A 20,651-nucleotide genomic window follows, 5' to 3' on the forward strand; every position below is an offset into this window, starting at 1 on the left:
CTAGTACAATGCGGCTAGGGCCTCTTGATGGAAATGATAAATGACACTAATAATACTGTATTTGCATGATATGGGAATATGCTTTGAAGTGTAGGATTTTCTTTATATTTCTCTATTGAATACTATATTGATGATCCTGGTGTATTATCTTATCTATGGACACTTCCATTCATATTTTAGAGGGGCCAAAAACCAACAGTCTTAATAAGTTCATTATGGGCTTGTCAACCCTTACCGGAGGATTAACGGTAGATGCATCGGCGGTCGATTTATCGGGTCTCGTGAAGACCCGCTAAATCAACTGCTGATCGCTCTCCTGTTGACTCCTGTACTCCACCTGATCAAGAAGAGTAAGGGGAGTCATACAATCATAGAATATCAAGGTTGGAAGGGACCTCAGGAGGTCATCTAGTCCAACCCCCGGCTCAAAGCAGGACCAATTCCCAACTAAATCATCCCAGCCAGGGCTTTGTCAAGCCTGATCTTAAAAACCTCTAAGGAAGGAGATTCCACCACCTCCCTAGGTAACCCATGCCAGTGCTTCACCACCCTCCTAGTGAAAAAGTTTTCCCTAATATCTAACCTAAACCTCCCCCACTGCAACTTGAGACCATTACTCCTTGTTCTGTCATCTGGTACCACTGAGAACAGTCTAGATCCATCCTCTTTGGAACCCCCTTTCAGGTAGTTGAAAGCAGCTATCAAATCCCCCCTCATTCTTCTTTTCTGCAGACTAAACAATCCCAGTTCCCTCAGCCTCTCCTCATAAGTCATGTGCTCCAGACCCCTAATCATTTTTGTTGCCCTCCGCTGGACTCTTTCCAATTTTTCCACATCCTTCTGGTAGTGTGGGGCCCAAAACTGGACACAGTACTCCAGATGAGGCCTCACCAATGTTGAATAGAGGGGAATGATCACATCCCTCGATCTGCTGGCAATGCCCCTACTTATACAGCCCAAAATGCCGTTAGCCTTCTTGGCAACAAGGGCACACTGTTGACTCATATCCAGCTTCTCGTCCACTGTAACCCCTAGGTCCTTTTCTGTAGAACTGCTTCCTAGGCATTCGGTCCCTAGTCTGTAAGAGTGAATGGGATTCTTCCCTCCTAAGTGCAGGACTCTGCACTTGTCCTTGTTGAACCTCATCAGGTTTCTTTTGGCCCAATCCTCTAATTTGTCTAGGTCCTTCTGTATCCTATCCCCACCCTCCAGCATATCTATCACTCCTCCCAGTTTAGTGTCAACGTCACGTAGTGTGGGCCCCGAGCTAAGTAGATCTAAGCTACGTCGATTTGAGTTACACTATTCATGTAACTCAAATTGCGTAACTTAGATCGACTTTTCCCTTTAGTGTAGACAAAGCCTAAGCATAGTTTAGGGACCCAATCTTGCACAAAGCTCCATGGGCAGATCCTTGTGGCTATGCTCCACTGAAGCCAATGGCAATCACTTCAAACAGAGAACTGAGGTCTAAATTGCTTTAAAAAATCTCAACCCTCAACAGATTTTTTTCCACCACTGAAGCTTTTAACAAAACTGCATGAGTTAAGCAATGGAGAAAAACTAACAAACACTATCACATAAGGAATAGCAGCTTGTATTCCATGTTTCAGCCCAATTTGATTAAAAAAAAATATAGCTGTGGTATAATGAGTTTCTAATGAAAATGACAAATGACCCTGAACTGTATGTGGTGTTAACCTGTATTGTTACAGTACAATAGAACAGAAAGGAAAAGTAGTGTGTGTGTTTGTTTCAATGGGGTAGTCAGAATCTGTTTGATGGTGAGTAACATTATTTCCATCCAGAGGTTTCTCTCTCTCCTTGGTTCATGTGCCAAGGGACATACTTGAAGCACAGTTTTGCCCTTTGTATGTGGTGATAAGCTCCAGTAACCTACTTTTCCTCTGGTTGCTTGATACTGTCAGAATCAATAACTGTCACTAGGTCTCAGCTGTCATCAGGCAATCACCAGGGGCTGCTCCAGTATGACAAGTGACAGAGATATTCAGTTAAGAAGCTCGCCTTCTCTTTCAAGGAAATTACTCTGACAAACAGGGCACAGACAATATTTTTCTTTTAAATGAAGCTGTTGTACAGTGGAGTGATCAGATGGAGGGGAAACAATGGCATCTAGACGGAAACACTATGTGGAATCCTGATTATCCAAAGATCTGGGGCAATTGCCTACATTTTTCAGAAAAATCAGGATTCAGAAAATTAAGGGTGGGGGGGAAATGAATTGACCAGCCAAATGAGCAAACAAATATACAGGTGAAGATCCTTGTGAAAAGTGATTCAAAGCACTATTTGGGCTGACTGCAGCTAAAATGCTGTTTTGATGGAAGCTGCTCTTTCAAGCTAGAGGACGCATTTGTATTTCTGTTAAAAGGGAGTTTTGGAAATTTGGTGCTTTAGGGGGTGGGGTGGGAAGTCAGGCTCCAACTACAGATGATTTTTTCCCATTGTACTGGCTTCTTGAAGCACACAACTTCCCCTTCTTCCTATTCCAGCTCCCAGGATACTAACAGTGGTAGTGGTAGGTATTATTTGTTTACACTTTTCCACATCAGTGTACTGAAAAGGCATGACATTTACAAAGCTGTGCACAGCTCACCTGCTGGGAAACAGCAGCCTGGGTTCGTTTGCACTGAAATCGTTCATTTCTAAATTGGCTGATTATGGAAGATACAGATTTCTTGCCAAATATGGAAGTAGGCTCTTAAATATTTCAAGGTCATCTACTTTTTTAGGCTAGTGCACACAGCCTTGTACGTAGATTAGATGAGTGACCATTCTAACTGCAAGAATATCTTTGATCAAATAAGGCACATTACATCACAGTGGTAGTGCAAGGGGCAATACTACGAGATTATACTGGCCACATAGCACATCAGTACAGCCATAACACAGAGTATTTCTGAAACGACAGAAAGCAACTTTCCCATTTTAAAATTGTAAAAATTGTAAAAATTCTTTGCTTCATACTAGCTTTTCTTTTGGACCAATAGGGCCAAATTTCAAAGTATGGCTTCTAATTTGTAGGCACATATCTTTGCATGAGCTGCTTGAATGCTCAGGTTTTTTTGTTGCACTTGCAAAGGATGAACTTGGACCATATACAATTTTTCACTGATGTGCGCAATGGATATTATAGAAAAAAATCTGAATTAAAACAGAGGTTGAAGTGAGATCTCCCCCTTGGAAAATTTGCCTGCCTACAGGGAAATAGACTCAGCAAGGCTGTTTCCTCTAAACTCTTCATCATTTTGTTGGGATTCTGTCCGTCAGTGTTTCCGTTACCTATAAAATGGTTTCTCTTCCTCAGAAGATTTATACTATTCGCTTCAAGGACCTTAACTGGCAACTGACTCTAGGCTGATTATTTCACAGCATGTTCTGCCTAAATTCCCTGTTTACTCTTAATCTCCTAATAGAGCCAGACTGCTTCAGAGGTTTCTAGAAGGTCACCTGGAAGTCCTGTCTTCTCAGATGACAAATTAAACCTCTAGAAACTTGCCCTTACATTAAAAAAACCTTGAAATGTCTAACCATGCCATTCACCCTGCAACCATTTCTATGAATAAAACTCCTTTGAACAGATAAGAAAAACTGAGAACTAAGGTCTATGCAGAGCTTTGAATAAGAACAGAATAGCTTTCTATTCATGTATCACATTGTCCTGTTTGCAGTTTCTTCTCCAGGCAAATACTAGTTTGATGGCTTCAAGTGCTATTCTGTTAAAAAAACTAAACACACACACACCAAACACCTTTACATTTCTATCCTGGTCAATCCACAGTTTGTGTAACTACTCCATTAGTTGTGCACTCCAATCTGTTTTGGATCACTGCTACTTTCACTATGAATTTGCATTCAATTACATTAAATTTATCATCTACTGGTCCAGTTAGTGGCAATCCTCAAATCCCTCTGAATCTGGGAGAATCCTCATTATTGATTATATATTTACCATTTTCACTCTCACTTACCAACTTTGCTATTGGTATCTCAATCATTCACTTCCTATTATAAACAACATCTGAAACCTAACCGCCTCTCTGTTGCAAAGCAAGGTGGCTGGAACTTCTTTTTAGGTACAGTTAGTATTTCTTACATTATTTATCTCAAGATGGACAACCTGGACAGACTTATCTCCAGTTTTCTTGACTAATTCATCAACCCCTTAGCCTTTGCCCCAGAACTCTTATCACTCACTGTCTTGTTAAAGGGAGCATTTTTTTTTTAGTAGAAATTACTTAGCTACAAAGAAAACATCAAGTCTTCTAGTATCTTCATCTCCTTCTCTTTCCTCTGTTGCTACAGTGCTTCTTTACTTATTTCTCTGTGTATTAGAATTTTACCATTTGAACAATCTTTTGAAGAAAATGGATGGGATTTTCAAAAGTACCAAGTGATTTAGAGGCATATGTCCCTTAACTTTCAATAGGACGTATGCCTCTAAATCACTCTGGTCTTTTGAAACTCCCATCCAACATACACATGAGCTTTCCTTTTGGACAGTGCCCTTCTGTTAATCTCTTCACTACATTATCTCCTCAGTGTCTTACTGTTTCCTAGACAGTGTCCTTTATGACATTTTATTTCTGCTATGGAGATACAACAACATCACAACTGCCAGCCTGTCACATCCTTGGGGTATTAAGAAGCAGGAAGCAATATAATGCAGGATCTCTGGCTCTCAAAGCAGTACAGGCCTCTCTCATCCTGTATGCACTGAATGAAATGTCATCAATGAAGATCAATATTGTTACAAGAGCCAATTCAGCAAGTCCAGAGCTCCCACAACTCACATCAATGTAGGGTTTTCAAAGGGGCCTAAGGCAGCTAGGCACCCAGTTCTTTGAGACTCCTTGGAAAATCCCAGCTTCAAATCTCAATTCCCATGTGTAAATACTATTAATAAATTTCTTTCCACCTATGATTTGGACCCCAACTGCTGCAGAATGCTGAAAAGAAAAGAGAACCAACAGCTCTGATGAGTGAAGTGACAAATATATATTTTCTTCCCCATTAACAAGCGTGAAGTACTTTTTTCTACCCATTTGTTGAAATAAAGGCACAGCGTGATGCATCTCTGAGGCCATGTACTCTGTGCAATCGGCATTCCTTATCGTCAAATCATGCTAGTCCAAATCACAATATTTGAAAGCTTTTGATCACTAATAGAACTAGATGATTGTCATCAAATAGCCATTAAATAAAACATACTGCTCATCGCAGAAGTTTAAAGAGAAGCAAGTGTTAACAGGTTTGCAAAAGCGATGAAAATGTGTTACTTTAGCAAGAAAACAAAGGATCTGTGCTGCAAACAACTGAGCTAATGCAAAAAAAAAGGCATGACTGGATTTAACATTACTTTTGTTGGTGGTTGTTTTTGTTTGTTTTTACAAAGAAAACAGCAGCAAGTGAGGAACAAAGAATAAAAGCACAGTAAGATTCCAGATACGCTAATGCTACAGTAACATCAAGCTGCAATTAGGACAGCTGGATGCTTCCATTGTGGCTAGGTACCTTGAGGCTCCATGGAACCAAGGAACAGCAGGCGCTAATGCAAGACTGAGATATGCAGTCTAACAGACTAGACTGTTGAGTGAGAGAAAAAGAAAGAAAGAAAGAGAATGAGTGAAAAAGAGAATGAATGAGAAAAAACATGTAAAAAGACAAACATACTTAAATTATATAAGTATAACACACTTTCAGAAAGCAAGGTGGAATTAGCAAAAACAATGAGGAGTCCTTGTGGCATCTTAGAGACTAACAAATTTATTTGGGCATGACTCCTCGTTGGTTTTGCTGATACAGACTAACAGGGCTACCTCTCTAAAAGGCGGAGTCAGTGACTGAAGTAACACCTTCTTATTTCTAGATCTTTGTTACTAGGAAATCAGATAAGCACAGGCCACCGAAAGTACTGAGAGTGATGGTCTTCTTTTACAAAAAGAGAATCAGTAAGACCAATCAAGTCTTTACTACTGAGATTTAAAATACAAAGGGACAAATTCATCCTTAATGAACTCCACTTAAGCCTTGTCTACGCTGCCATTTTACAGCACGGAAACTTTCTCGCTCAGGGGTGTGAAAAAACACTGCAAGTTTCAGCACTGTAAAGTGACAGTGTAGACAGTGCACCAGTGCGCTGGTAGCTACTCCCCTCATGGGGGTGGTTTTTTTACAGCACTGGGAGAGTTACAGAAGGAAACAATTTAGTTCATATTGTGTGTACTGTAATTTAGAAGTCTTTCCATGAGGAAAAAAAGGGCAGTTTAAATATTTTGTAGTATACGAACTCTCTTTTGGAAAACCATACTTGTTTATTCAGTCTCTCATTTTTAAAAAAAATGGATAAACTCGCCTATACATCCCTGACAGTTCACTGGAATAGTCACCTGGAATACCAGACACTCTGTCAGTCCAAACCTTTCCTAAGCAGACAGTCTAGTGTTTTTTGATGTAAACATCATCCTCTGGTGACTTAGCTGAGAGAACTATACTTACACCTGTTCCATGATTTCATGTCAACTGTATAGAAAATAAAGAATTATCCAGCTACATCACCTAGTCTCCCAGAAATGTTTAGAGAGCATGGAAACTTCAGATAAGTCCATTATCTGAAATTACCATGCTCTATAATATAGTTTTCCTGAAGCAAAAATGGAATAATGCCAATTTAGGGGAAAGTTTCCAAACAGTAAATGAGAATTCATTGATCCATTCATTATTCTATTATTCTCCAATTACAACACTGAAATATGTCCTTCCTCTGGTCTGCCTGTTAAACGTTTGCTTTGATTGCTTTTGATAAACAGCAGATATCATTAGAAAGCTTTCATTAAGAGGGGATGTTTTTGCTGTTTGAATCAGTCTTGCTGCAATATGGAAGAATTCTGAGCTCAAATCCAGACTGTTGCTTGAGTAATTTTCTAAACCCATAAGTGAAAACTTATGGGCTCAAGTCCCAGTTACAGCTACATTCTTAGAAGCCTTTTACTTTTTTACCAATGGGATTAAACTTCAATTTTAGAGAATGGTTTTTGAGAGGTGGTAATTCAAACAAAGTAAAATTCTAGAATATCACTTTAAAGTTAAAAAAAAAAAAGTTGCTACAGATGCAAAGAAGAACATGAACCATTGAAACTCTACAGTATGAAGGGAGAGCCACACTGCAATTTTGCTAATGGGTAAAAATCCTACTAAATTTTAAGCCAGAGTGAGAGCTAATGGTGCTCAGTTAATTAGTGCCACTAAAAACTGTGTCAACCTTGCATCTGTCCATCCTCCTTCACACTAAACCATGCTTTGAGTAACGTGGATTAATAGGAAGTTGTTTTAATTTGAAATAGAAATGCTATTCACTCAAGGAAGTGTAATCATTTCAGAATTCACTGACTAACTGAACAAAATATTAGCAATTCCTTTATTAATCATTTTAAAACAACATACCACAGAAACCTTAAGGATGACAGTGTTTAGTCTCTAAGCAGAATTATCCATGGCAATTAGTCCTTAGTAGGTCTGCTCACCTATAAACAACCTTAATGTTACATCATACCTCACTAATTTTACAAATGCAGTTCTGTGGACTATTTATCTATAAGGACCACAATACTAACTTGGACAACCAGATACTTAAAATAGCTTAAACACACATACAATTTTACACACACACAGCAACAGCTATGAACATATGTAGTCAATACTTTTTTTAATAAAAAGCACATATTATATTATGACTTGTAGTGATTTCAATAGGTCTTTGCAGATTATCATTGTAATATTCTTACTGCCATACTGCATACACAATGGGTTTAAAGGAGATGTTACAATGGATACTGTTAAAGCACAGCAAGAATAGTTGAAGTTTCTACAAAGCCACAGCCCTGTCACTGATGTGAGGCAATGTGGACAAAGGAAGAGGGAAAACTATATGATATTATCAGTCACTTTATATTGAATTCAAAGGACCTGCAGACCTCACAGTGTAGACACAATTTATATATAGACACACATACACAAACACATGGTATAATGTTAGTATTAAATAAGCAAAAAGATAAACTAAATTACAATAAAGATAAGGAAGGCTGTGATACAAACTGACAAAAGAATGCCAGGTTATTGCTGGGCAGGCAATATTTTGTACCAAGATATCACAGGATACAATAACTTGGATACCAAGTGCGCGCCAACACTTATGCACAATGGGATGAGTTAAGGACAGGTTACCATTTCGCAGATTGGAATTTTCTAGCTTTTATACAGTTAACTCAGAACTTTAATATTAATGCAACATAGTGTTTCTGTAGCTGAAATGACCAAAATCACATGAAGACTACAAAACCATCTTAATACTATGACTAAACTGTCCCTTCCATCACCCTTTGTTTGTTTCAGTAATTTCCAGGTTCTGAGACAATTGCCCAGTGTTGCTGAGCTGAGATAGGGAACATAATACGAAGCAAACTGACATGCAGTGAGACAAACCATTATCAATGTGAGATCTTTCATTCCCTTGGAATTCATTACAGAGAGATGGGATGCATTAGGACAAAACTTCTGAGTACTGAAATGACATAATCACATTAGACCAGGGTATGAAGTCTATGTACTCGTTGTTTTGTGAACACAGTCATGTTGTGTACCTGGGTTAATGGCCCCACCTGATACTTGATCATAAAAAGATTAGTAAAAACTAACATGACCCTATTTCAAAACAGCTGCCATTGTTAATACATAAGATACACCTTCTCCCTGGAACATTACCAAGCCATTCACACTGTCATCCTTTTATTACACCAATGGGAACTTTATTTATATATAGATACATATAGTTAGAGCTAGGATTTTCAAAGAGCCTAAGGAAGTTAGGTGCTAATAAAAGTTGGGCATCTAACTCCCTTAAACTCCTTTATAAATCTCAGCCTATATAAATAATATGAAGAGCACATTTTATAGTCCGCTTAATGCATTCTTCCCAATCTCCTGCCTCCTTAGTAGGGCAGTTAATTAATTGTAGCTAACGCATGCGATTAACACAAAACAAATTAACGAGATAAAAAAATAGCTATGATTAATCACAGTTTTAATCGCACTGTTAAACAATAACAGAATACCAATTTAAAATAATAACAAATATATTTTGGATGTCTTTCTACATTTTCAAATATACTGATTTCAATTACAACACAGAATACAAAGTATGCAGTTCTCACTTTATATTATTATTTTTTATTAGAAATATTTGCACTGTAAAAAAAGAAAAGAAATCGTATTTTTCAATTCACCGTACTCAAGTACTGTAGCGCAATCTCTTTATTGTGTAAGTGCAACTTACAAATGTAGAATTTTAGAGCCTACAAGTCCACTCAGTCCTACTTCTTGTTCAGCCAATCACTAAGACAAACAAGTTTGTTTACATTTACAGGAGATAATGCTGCCTGCTTTTTATTTACAATTTCACCTGCAAGTACGAACAGGCGTGAGAAGGGGAAACAGACATGGCACTTTTGTAGCCAGCATTGCAAGTTATTTACGTGCCAGATATTAGATAATGTTTTCACCCCTCAGCCAAAAGGCCATATGCCCCTTCATGCTTCAACCACCATTCTAGAGGACATGCTTCCATGCTGAATTTAAATTGGTATTCTATATTGTTTAACAGTGCAATTAAAACTGTGAATAATTGCAACTTTTTTTTTAATTTCACAATTGTGTATTTTTTTTTTAAATCATTTGACAGCCCTATTCCTTACCTTTCGTTCAATTTCTTCATAATCATCTTGGTAATTTCCATAGGCTGCACTGGAAGAAGAAGAGAAGGTTGGACCCTGAGAGTAATATTGAGAACTTCGATAGCCATCCCTCCGCAGCTTGTCACATTCTGCACATGGGAGGGTAAGAAACGAAAAAAAAGAAGAAAAATAACATTTTATTCCCATTCTCTTACTTGTATCCAGTGTCTAGTTTAAGAAAGGCATAAGGATCAACATTAGATCAATTTATTTTTACCTCTCTAAGCATAAAACTCACTTGATATAAATGTATGTAGTATAAAGCTTGATACATATAAGTCTAATTGTAACTAAGCATTTTGATTCCTGTGTAATGTAAAGTACAATAACAACTGATCCTTATCTGTCTGTAGTCATCCCTAATCTTTTTTTCTGGCCAGTTTCTAATATGAATTATAACACTAGACTGCAGACATTATACATACATTCTATTTTTAATTAAGTATGCACAGATAGTAATTACACATGTACATCAGTTCTTACATACATACATCTACTGATAGCATATTACAAAGGCCAATACCTATTACTTTTTTACTGTACAGCAAATCTAAAAAGAAAATACATAGTATTTACTGAAAGTACGGTGATGGACACTTCTACAGTACATTACCATTGTTGAACAGATAATAGGATACTATTTTGAAGTTCTATACCTATAGGTATAGGATAGATATAATTTATTTCAGGTGACAGGATCTCTAGAAATACTTTAAATAAGAGGGAAAGTGAGAAAGAGAAATTTTTTTTAAGTGTGGTCTGGCTCAGTGTCTTGACAGATGGCAGCATACTACAGTATGGGAGATGAAAGTGTGCTAGCAACAGTGAGGGTCTCATTTGCCAGGCTGGTAGACCTCCATAATGTGCCCTACACTTGGAGGGAGGATATTGCTCACTACTCAAGCACCATCTGCTAAGTAGCTTTGGCACTGACCATTCATCTAGCCTCCCAGCCTCGGGAAGACACAACCATTACAGAGTTTTTAGAAAGAGAGGCAGGAGTGCAAATTATAGGGATCCTTAGAACCTCAGGTCAGCCTTTGTCAGGCCACGTGGGAAGAGTGTAAAGTGAAGAGTCTTTCATGTAGAGGAGGAATATAGAGTAAAATTGAGGGAGGGATAAAAAAAACAACAACCCAAATTGGCCCAAATCCCAGTATCACTTCATTTCCCTGAATAAAATTTCTGTAGCTGTGTTCCTGTCTGTACTTTTCTTAATTTATATTCAGCGTGATCGTGCTCAAGATTAACAGATGCTGGAGCGTAAGGAAAAATTAAATGTTCAAGATGCGATGACCAAACTGATCCGCCGAGTCAAACTGTGAGTTTTACATTTCCAGAGACTGAAATCTGAATCTGTTGCAAGATTAGCAAAGCACAAATAAAAATAAGTATTTATTACACCTCTACCTAAGTAATTGAAATGTCTCCTGAACAGTGTACATTGTCATGATGCAAACAGCTTTTGTCATTACTTACTGGAGAAGAGATGTTTTGAGAATTAACAGTTTTGTGCCTGCTTCACTCCTTACCGTTTGACCTCTGTGTGTGTGTGTGTGTGTGTGTGTGTGTGTACCGTTTGACCTCTGTGTGTGTGTGTGTGTGTGTGTGCGCGCATATATATAAATAAAAATTTCCATTTTTTCTGAATTGAGGGCACCTTTTAAGGAGCAATTTTGCTTGGCGAATCATTAAATGGAGTTACAACTTGCAATGAGAGAATAATTTCGCTTTGTTTTACTGTTTATTCAAAAGGTTCTGAAATCTTATACTCAACAAACTAGGTTTCCCCCACTGATTCCTCTACTGTTTTCAACAAGACATCTTGTGAATAGCAAAGAATACCATACTCTAAGACAGCCTCCAAAACAAAAATCCTTTTTACTGAATACAGGCATCTAATTCTATGAGACAAAGCCTGTTTTAAATTGCAATGTTTTTAATGGAATGCAATACCAAGTTTCACAATTAACTTAGGGGTGAGGGGAGAACAGGATTATGGCACATGATCTTCCCTGCCCCATGAACCTCATGAATGCATCATATTACAAGGCCACATATCTGGTTCAAGCTCTGGTGTTCTTGCTGTGAAGTCGCACAATTGTCTTGGTTTCTAAATCATGGCTTTGTACAATAAAGACAGGGTATTGTGTTTAGTGGGCCCTTCTACTAGTATGTTCCAATCTGTCCTCAAGAGCAGTTACTTTTTACCTCACTGTAACTAAACCGGGAACACCTAAGATGAAGAAGACACATATGTAGAATGATACTGCAAAAGACAACAGACCCCCAATATTACCCCCTAAAAAATGAAGGTGCAGCTTTTAAAGATAAATTGCAAAGTAAAATAAAGAAGGTATGTGGGCTGTAGTTGTTGTGAGTGTAACAGATGGCAGTTTCCTGCAATGTCCTAGTTAAACATTATTGAATTAAGTTTAAGTATTTTAGGAGTACACTGTATTAAAAATGTAATTGTTTATGCATAATTGAGGGATTGTATGTAATCTCATGAGGCGGGGGACCACCGCCCTCCAGGAACTAAGAATAGTGGGGAGGTGGTTAGACAAATTCACTCAGGTTGAAACACGTCTAGAGAGCTACCACCACCTGGAGAGATGCTCAAATATACTGGTTCAAACTGGATTTACTAGGGACTAACAGAGAAAGAAAAGATTTTTGGTTAACTAGTCTGAGTAAAAACTGACTCAGGACCTTCTCTCTGACCCAGCAAATGGACAGGACCTCTAGTCCAAGGGGGGCCCCAAACCTTAGGGAAGTGTTGGAAAGACTAATCATCAACCAGAGCCATAAGAATGGCTATATTGGGTCAGACCAAGGGTCCATCTAGCCAAGTATCTGGTCTTCCAACAGTGGTCATGGCAGATGCTTCAGAGGGAATGAACAGAACAGGACGATTATCAAGTGACCCATCCACTGTCATCCAGTCCCAGCTTCTAGCAGTCAGAGGTTTAGGGATACCCGGAGCATAGGGTTGCCTCCCTGACCATCTTGGCTAATAGCTACTGATGGACCTATCCTCCATGAACTTATCTCATTCTTTTCTGAATCTAGTTATAATTTTGGCATTCACAACATCCCTTGGCAATGAGTCCATGTTAGAGTTAGGCTGTGATCTCTGATAAGCTTATTAGCATGTGTGTAGGTTCTTTTATTGTTTGTAATATATTTTCTCTGTAATGCTTTTATCTTAAGAATAAAAGTGCTCGCTTAGAGGGAACTGTGTGGTAACTTCTAACCATTGGCAATTACATTGTGTACCATCTCTGAAGAAGGAAGTACAGCAAGCCTGCTTAGCCAGTCTGTCTTTTGCTGGGAATATCATAGCATAGTGATCAGACTATGCATCATGGAAATACCGTGGTCGGGGTGGGGGTGATGGTTGAGGAGTCTCAAGTTTCGAGTGGGTAGCCCTTGCTAGACCATGAAGAGCAGATACAGCTTCAGTTGCCCTGAACTGTGACAATTCGTTTTTAGTCTTTGTATGATTTATAAGTAGAGCTGGCCAAAATTCTTCACATGGCACAATTTCCTGTTAAAAAGTGGTTTAATCAAAATCAGACTTTTCCACAGATAAATGTTGATTTTGACATAATTTTTGATTTTCTGAACAGGAGAATCTAATGAAAAATATCCTTTTGACATGTTGAATTGTGGTGTTGAAATTTCCCATATTGACATATTCAATTAGATACTTTTCAGAATTTTCCATTTCACAAAAATTTTCTATATTTTGCCTTTTTGTTCCATTTTGCAATGGAATGTAATTTCAAGATCTTGACACTTCTTGTGAAAGGAAAACTCAACATTTCAAATAAGTCTATTTATAAGGAAAAACTAAAAGGTTATTTTGGGGGTCGGGCGGGGGGGGGGGGGGAGAGGAGAAGGACAATTTTTTTTTTAAGGCTTTGGAAATTCAAGTTTTTCTATGCCTGAAGACTCGATGGATGTCTGGAGAACTAGCACATTTATAACATCAGAAATTATTATTATTAAATTTCTGGGTGGCCAGGAATGTGGTAAGTGCCTCACAAAACAAGTAAACCTTAGTCACTTCCCTGAAAAGTGTACAGCATGACACAAGTAAGGTCCACAAACAGCCAAGGGAGAAGGTGTGACAAGGAGAGTATGTCCAAAAGTGGTTACTCGGTAGGCCACATACACTTTTTGATGAGACTGTTGCTTGGATTTTTGTTACCTTTCCTCTCATCACTTTTTGTAAGCTTTGCAGCAGCTGTGAGTATTTATGTGGGATTTGAATGCAACAAGAGAAGTGGCTTGGTAAATAAATGGAAACAGGGAATTCCAAACATAGAATGCAATGTGGGAAGAGGCACAGAGAAGCCTGTGAGAGAAGGAACCAAGGATAATATTACTGTCAGAGTACAGAGGGCTGGGGAAGCCACAAATGAAGACCAGTTCAGAGATGAAGGCAGGACTATACAAAGTTGAACTTTGAGGATGAAGACAAAAGAGGAGGTTACTTATCTATAACCGGAGGTTCTTCGAAATGTGTGGCCCTGTCTGTATTCCACATGTAAGCGCGTATGTGCACCATGCACCTAATCCGGAAGTGTTTCCTAGCAGTGTCCATTGACCCACACGTAGGATAGTGCATCTCCTTGTGCTCGCACTCGAGGATATAAGATGTAGTGCAGGTCGACGCTGCACCAGTTTCCCCTTATATGACTGCATACTCTAATCCAAATCAGAGGGAGGGAGGGCAGATAGTGGAATATAGATAGAACTCAAAGAACCTCCAGTTACAGGTAAGTAACCTCCTCTTCTTCTTGGTCCCTATGTGTATTCCACATGTGAGTGATTTGCGAGTAGTGGTCAGCACAGAGGTGGGTGCGAGGATACAGTATGGCCCATGGTCGCATCCACTACTGCCACATGCATTATGGCATAGTGTGTCCTAAGTGTGTGGACAGAGCACCATGTTGCGGCCCGGCAGATGTCCTGCTATGGCACATCCACTACTGAGGCTGAGGAGGTGGCCTGCACCCATGTAGAATGGGCTGTTACTGTCGGGAGAAGGGAGGTTGGAGCATTTGTAGCACTCAAGGATGCACCCTGAGACCCATTTAGATACCTGTTGGGGAGAGAGGGCCTGTCCCTTTAACTGTTCAGCAATGTCAATGAAAAGACTCGGCGACTTCCGAAAGGGACCCGTGGAGGTAGAACACCAATACGCATTGAGGGAGTGCAGGGCCCTGACAGCGGGGGAGGTGTGTGGTTTCAGATGGAACACAGGCAAGTGGATGGATTGACTGAGATGAAATTCTGACATTACCTTAGGAAGGAATTTGGAGTGTAGACTTAAGGAGACCTTGTCTTGTGAAATACCGTGGGGGAGAGGAGAAGAGGGGCTGCCATTGGGGCTCATTTGGTCGAGGTGATGGCAATGAAGAATGCCACTTTTCTAGAGAGGTGAGTCAGAGAGCATGTCACCATGGGTTCAGAGTGTGGTCTGCTGAGGGTGGAGAGAACAGCGTTAAGGTCCATGGAGGTGTAGGCTTCACAACCAGTGGAAACGTGTTAAGCAAGCCCCGCATGAAGCACACAGTGGTAAGGGAGTGTAAAGACAGAGGTGTCATCCACTGGCAGGAGAAAGGCACTAAGTGCTGCCAGATGTACCTGAATAGAGTTGAGACTCTGGACCCATTGTTTTGAGGGCGAGAAGGTAGTTGAGGATGGTCATTGTGTCCCCCCGAAGTGGTGGCAGAGGCAATGGGCCCACTCTATGAAGCATCTCCACTTAGCGTGGTAGCAGGTTCTGGTGGATTCCCTCCTGCTTTGGGTGAGGATCTACCAAATCAGGACAGAGCATGCATGGTCTACACTTGACACACATCCAAATACCAGGCTGGGAGGTGAAGAATGTCCAAATTGGGATAGCACTGTCTGCCCCGACCTTGGGTAAGGAGATCCTGGAGTGTGTAGAGACAGTGGTTGGGTGGAGACCCTCAGGAGGTCAGTGAACCAGAACTGCCGGGGCCAATAGGGCGCTATGAGGATGTCGGTGGCCCTGTCCCGGTGAATCTTGTGAAGAACCTGTGGCCGAAAGGGAACGGAAGGAAAGGCATGGCGAAGGTCACCAGTCCAGGAGAGGAGGAGAGCGTCACCTCAAGAGCCCTTGCCTAGAGCTCCTCTAGAGCAAAAGAGGCAAAGAGTTACCAGCAGGGCATGCCACACCGTGCAAAGAGGTCATTGAGCATGGCATCGTGTATCGAACCATTGTACATCGTTGGGGTATAGAGTTCTGCTGACGACTAGGCAGGTGGGAGGGCGATGAGGTGGGAAGGAGAGGAACTCTATGGAATATCTGTGGTGGATGATCTCCAGTGCCCAACTGTCCATGGTGATTTTGCCCCAATTGTGGGTGAATAGGACAAGACGGCCACTGAAGATGATGCGGTGCTTGGCACTGAAGAAGGTTCACTGCTCTTGACCCAAGCGTCAAAACTGGCCCTGGGCCTGTGGTTGGGAAAAGGTCAAGGAGGCGGTCATAGTGGAGGTGGGGAAACAAGGCCTCTGAGAGCACTGTTGCCAAAGTGGGAGCTTTTCTGGGCACTGGTAGTACGCTGGGTAAGAGGAATGTGGCCACAGGAAAAAGGGTTGTTTCTGATGTCTGTGTCTGGGGGACGGAGTGTAGAGGCCAAGGGAACACCTTGAAGAGATTGGTCTCATGGAAAGGGAGGTCGCCGATTGTATTTTGGACCTCCCTAGGGAAGCTGGAAGATTGGAGCCACAAGTTCCTGCGCATGACTGTGCTGGTGGCTAGTGACCGAGAGGCAGTGTTGGCTGCGTCCACTACTCCCTGGAGGGCCACTTTGGTTACCAGTCCCCTTTGTCCACCAGCATCTGGAACCACTCCTGGAGTTCTAGCAGAAGCTTGTTCTTGAACTCTGCTAGCCTGTCGTAGCTGTTAAAATTATACTTGGCTAGCAGAGCCTGGTAGTTTGCAACACGGAACTGCAGTCCCATGGATGAAAAGACCTTCCTGCCCATCAGGTCCATCATCCCCTTTAACCAGCACAAAGTACCCCCTCTCTGCTCTCTTGGGTGTTGGTGCACCTGAGGCTGGCATATGCCACACTGCACGGGCTGGCTCCCTGATTGGGAATGCCACCGTGGAGAAGCCCTAAGCACTGCAGTAATTGAAAAAAGTTCTTGGAGTTATAACTTTGTAAACTCCCACGGTTAGCAAGGGAATCACTAAATGAAGATGGACAAAAAAAAAAAGAGTAGAGCCAATTCTAATTCTTGAAACCAGAAACTCCCAATCAAAGCTTTGCATAATGACAGGTTTCAGAGTAGCAGCCGTGTTAGTCTGTATCTGCAAAAAGAACAGGAGTACTTGTGGCACCATAGAGACTAACAAATTTATTAGAGCATAAGCTTTCGTGGGCTACAGCCCACTTCTTCGGATGCATATGCATATGTGAAGAGGCAAAGAGTTGCATATGTCTTCTCATTAGTGGATGGGGGACGCTAGGACCTGGGGGCAGCAGATAGCAGTTGCTGCTGGCTCTGGCAGTACAAGCAGGCATATGCATCCGAAGAAGTGGGCTGTAGCCCACGAAAGCTTATGCTCTAATAAATTTGTTAGTCTCTAAGGTGCCACAAGTACTCCTGTTCTTTTTGCCAATCAAAGCTGATGATCAAAACTGTAGCTATACCTGTGTGCTTATTTATAGGCTCATCCACCATCTTTCTAGTGCTGATCCTTGTTTCTCTTCTTGTATTAGTAATATTTACTGCTTCAAGGCCCTACCTACACTACAAAAATAAACTATTTAAAAATTATTGTGGTTGAAGGTGTTATAACATGGTTTATTCTTGCATGTGTGAACAGGAAAAAAAAAAGTTACAACCCCTGTCAGAGAGATATGCTTTATCCAAGGTTGTTACTGTGGTGGTTTTGTTTGTTTTGTTCACACAGACAGGGTTTATTTAATTATTTTTTAAACTGTGATGGTAAAAATATGGTCAGAAACCTCTGAAAGACTCGCAGGTCATTTTTACATATGTAACAAAAGATTAGGTGTGTTTCTGGGAGGTACATTACTGAAGGAAATGTTTTTAAGCAGTCAACGGTTCTATATATAAGACTGCAATTTAGTCACGGAGGTCATGGAATCCGTGACTTCCACAGACCTCCGTGACTTCAGCCAGCGCCAGTTGGGAGCTGCAGGGTCTGCTGCCACCTGCGGAGGCAGGAAGCTGTGGGGTACCCTTGCCGCCTGGCAGGCAAACCCCCGCTGCTCCCGGCCGCCCCAGGCAGCAAGGGGGACCCCCCGCTGCTCGGAGTTGCCAGCGGAGGGGGCCCCTGGAGCTCCAAGCCCCTACAGGTGGTGGGGGCCCCTGGAGCTCCCAGCCCACCAGCAGCTGCCCAGGCTCCCCATTTTGTCATGGATATATTTTAGTAAAAGTCAGGGACAGGCCATGGACTTCCGTGAATTTTTCATTATTGCCCGTGACTTTTACTAAAAATAGGGTTACCATCCGTCCGTATTTCCCTGGACATGTCCGGCTTTTGCGTCTCTAAATAGCCGTCCGGGAGGAATTGGTAACAAGGTTAAAATGTCAGGGGTTTTTTTCTCCCTCGCCTCCCTCCGTCCCTTCCATGCAGAGTGCGGCTGCTGATTGGGCGGCTGGGCCGACTGAACTGCTCCCATTGACCTCCAGCAGCCAGAGCCCTCCCCTGCTCCCCCCTCCCTCTGTCTGCAGCCTGTGTAACACACAAACTGACCCATCGGGCAGAGTGTTTTGCAAACACGTGGAGCCAGAATAGTAAGGGGAGTCCGGGGGGGGGAGGGGAGTCAGAGAGCGGGGGAGTGTTGGATGGGTCCCCGGCCTCCACCTGCCACCCCCCCGTGGGCTACCCCCTCTCTGCTTGCCTCTCCCTTGCCTGCTTGTACTGCCAGAGCCAGCAGCAACTGCTGTCTGCTGCCCCCGGGTCCTAGCATCCCCCAACCACTAATGGGAAGACAGGCTGCCCTTACCCTGCCCTTCCACCCTAGCCCTGAGCCTCTCCAATGCCCCAAGCCCCTCAGCCCCAGCCCTCATCCCCCCGCACCCTAATCCTCTGCCCCAGCCCTGAGCCCCCTCCTGCATCATGAACCCCCATCCTCAGACCCACAGCCCTCACCCCTGCATCCCCTCCTATCCCCAAACTCCCTCCCAAACCCCCTCCCCCTTCCCACACACCCCCTCCTGCCCTCAAACTCCCTCCCAAAGCCTGCACCCCCTCCCTTTGCACCGCCTCCCACCCCCAAACTCCATCCCAGAGCCTGCACCCCTCACCCCCTCCTGCACACCCACCCCCTGACCCAGCCCGGAGGCTGCACCCAGCACCCAAACTGTATCCCAGAACCTGCACCCTGCACCCCTCCTGCACCCTAATCCCCAGCCCAAATTTTGGTGATGCCCAGACCTCCTCCCCCCACCGAACCCCCCTCCCCGAGCCTTAGGTAGGTGGTGGTGGTGGGGGGTTCTGGGCATCACCAAAATTTCTACAACCCTGCCACCCATGCGAGTGGATAAGGGTCGGGGCAGTCAGGGGACAGGTAGGGTCCTGGGGGGGCAGTTAGGGTGGAGGGTTCTCAGCAGGGGGCAGTCAAGGGACAAGAAGCAAGGGGGGTTGGGGTTCTGAGGGGGGCAGTCAGGAGGTGGGAAGTGGGAGGGAGTGGATGGGGGTGGGGCGGGGCTTCCCCCCCCCCAGTTTCCTCTTTTTTGATTGTGGAAATATGGTAACCCTACTAAAAATATCCATGACAAAATCTTAGCCTTAGCTATATATAAGCATTTTCTCATGATTGCTGCTCCTTTTACTACCACACACACTGCTATATTCTGGTGCACGGCAAACGCCAGTCACAGACCATGCATAAGCTGTTCACAGTACTCTCCCCATTACATAAGGCTGTTGTTCAGAGCAGGGATTTTGTAGACAGTATTAGTGTAGTGTGTCAAAGGGGAGTTCACAGCGAGGCTTCGGTGGAATTCAGTGCAACCCTATAACAGAATGAGCTCAAAAACAGAGAGCTAAGAATTGTTGCACAATTAAGTGAGCTTTTTATCTTTAAAAGTTATTAGAATCTGTTGGACAGGGTTAAAGATCAGATTCCACTTGAACAACTGGACCTGTTGGTTGCAAATTCTTAACAGTCTTTGTGGTGTGTACCCAGACCAATCCTATGAAAATGCTAGAGAAAAACTCAAACCTGGAAAAGATCCCATGTCATTTTTGTACTAGAGACAACTCCCATCTCATGTCAAACTCTAGCTGACCCTCAATAGTTAATGCACAGTAGTAACTACTGCATACATAAGCAATTTACTGCATTTCAAACAACTTGAGACCATATTCTTACACCATAATTTGAGTCACAGATCAATTGAGTGAACAGAAGGCACAGAATTGATACCTCATTAATTCATTTGACATGGTATTACTGTGAAAAAACAGGATTAACTTATGCACTGTCTGTCTAGTCAGACAGACACACTGCATTTCTGAATGCCAAAAGAGAGTGCATGTATTGGGGGAGGGGCTGGAAGGATTTTTGTGCAGCTTCTCCTCTGTTCCAGTCTTATCATTTAGTTAATATTTCATACCAGCAGAATTTCCAACATTTAAAATTTATGTGAAGCAAAATTTACTGCCATATAGACCAACCGCTAAACAGACAGTAGAACTGAACAGAGTGACATGGATTTACAGTCATTTCTGAATGTTTTCCATACAGTTATATTTGCTATAAATTCCAAGAAGATGCAATCTCCCAAATTGTCATGTGTTTTTTGGTACCA

The 20,651-nt window shown here is 42.1% G+C and overlaps 1 protein-coding gene and 1 long non-coding RNA gene across 20 annotated transcripts in view; one reads left to right on the forward strand and one right to left on the reverse strand.

Moving 5' to 3' along the window:
* The window catches only part of NHSL1 (NHS like 1), a 244,036-nt gene that overhangs the window by 29,104 nt on the left and 194,281 nt on the right, over positions 1-20,651 (reverse strand). For 10 of the 19 annotated variants that reach the window (XM_065590262.1, XM_065590261.1, XM_005280349.4 and 7 more), the window contains exon 3: positions 9,774-9,901. In XM_065590262.1, the coding sequence (XP_065446334.1) occupies positions 9,774-9,901 (128 nt within the window). Of the gene's footprint in view, positions 1-5,535; positions 5,608-9,773; positions 9,902-20,651 lie in introns of all 19 variants that reach the window. The other 9 variants (XM_005280351.4, XM_005280350.4, XM_005280347.4 and 6 more) reach the window with 1 other exon arrangement.
* Positions 9,825-11,552, forward strand: LOC101947324 (uncharacterized). The gene is made up of 2 exons (XR_002890016.3): positions 9,825-9,915; positions 11,042-11,552. It is a non-coding gene; the product is annotated as an uncharacterized LOC101947324 (long non-coding RNA).

The sequence above is a fragment of the Chrysemys picta genome, chromosome 3 (assembly GCF_011386835.1).
Source record: "Chrysemys picta bellii isolate R12L10 chromosome 3, ASM1138683v2, whole genome shotgun sequence".
Taxonomy (NCBI): domain Eukaryota; kingdom Metazoa; phylum Chordata; order Testudines; family Emydidae; genus Chrysemys; species Chrysemys picta.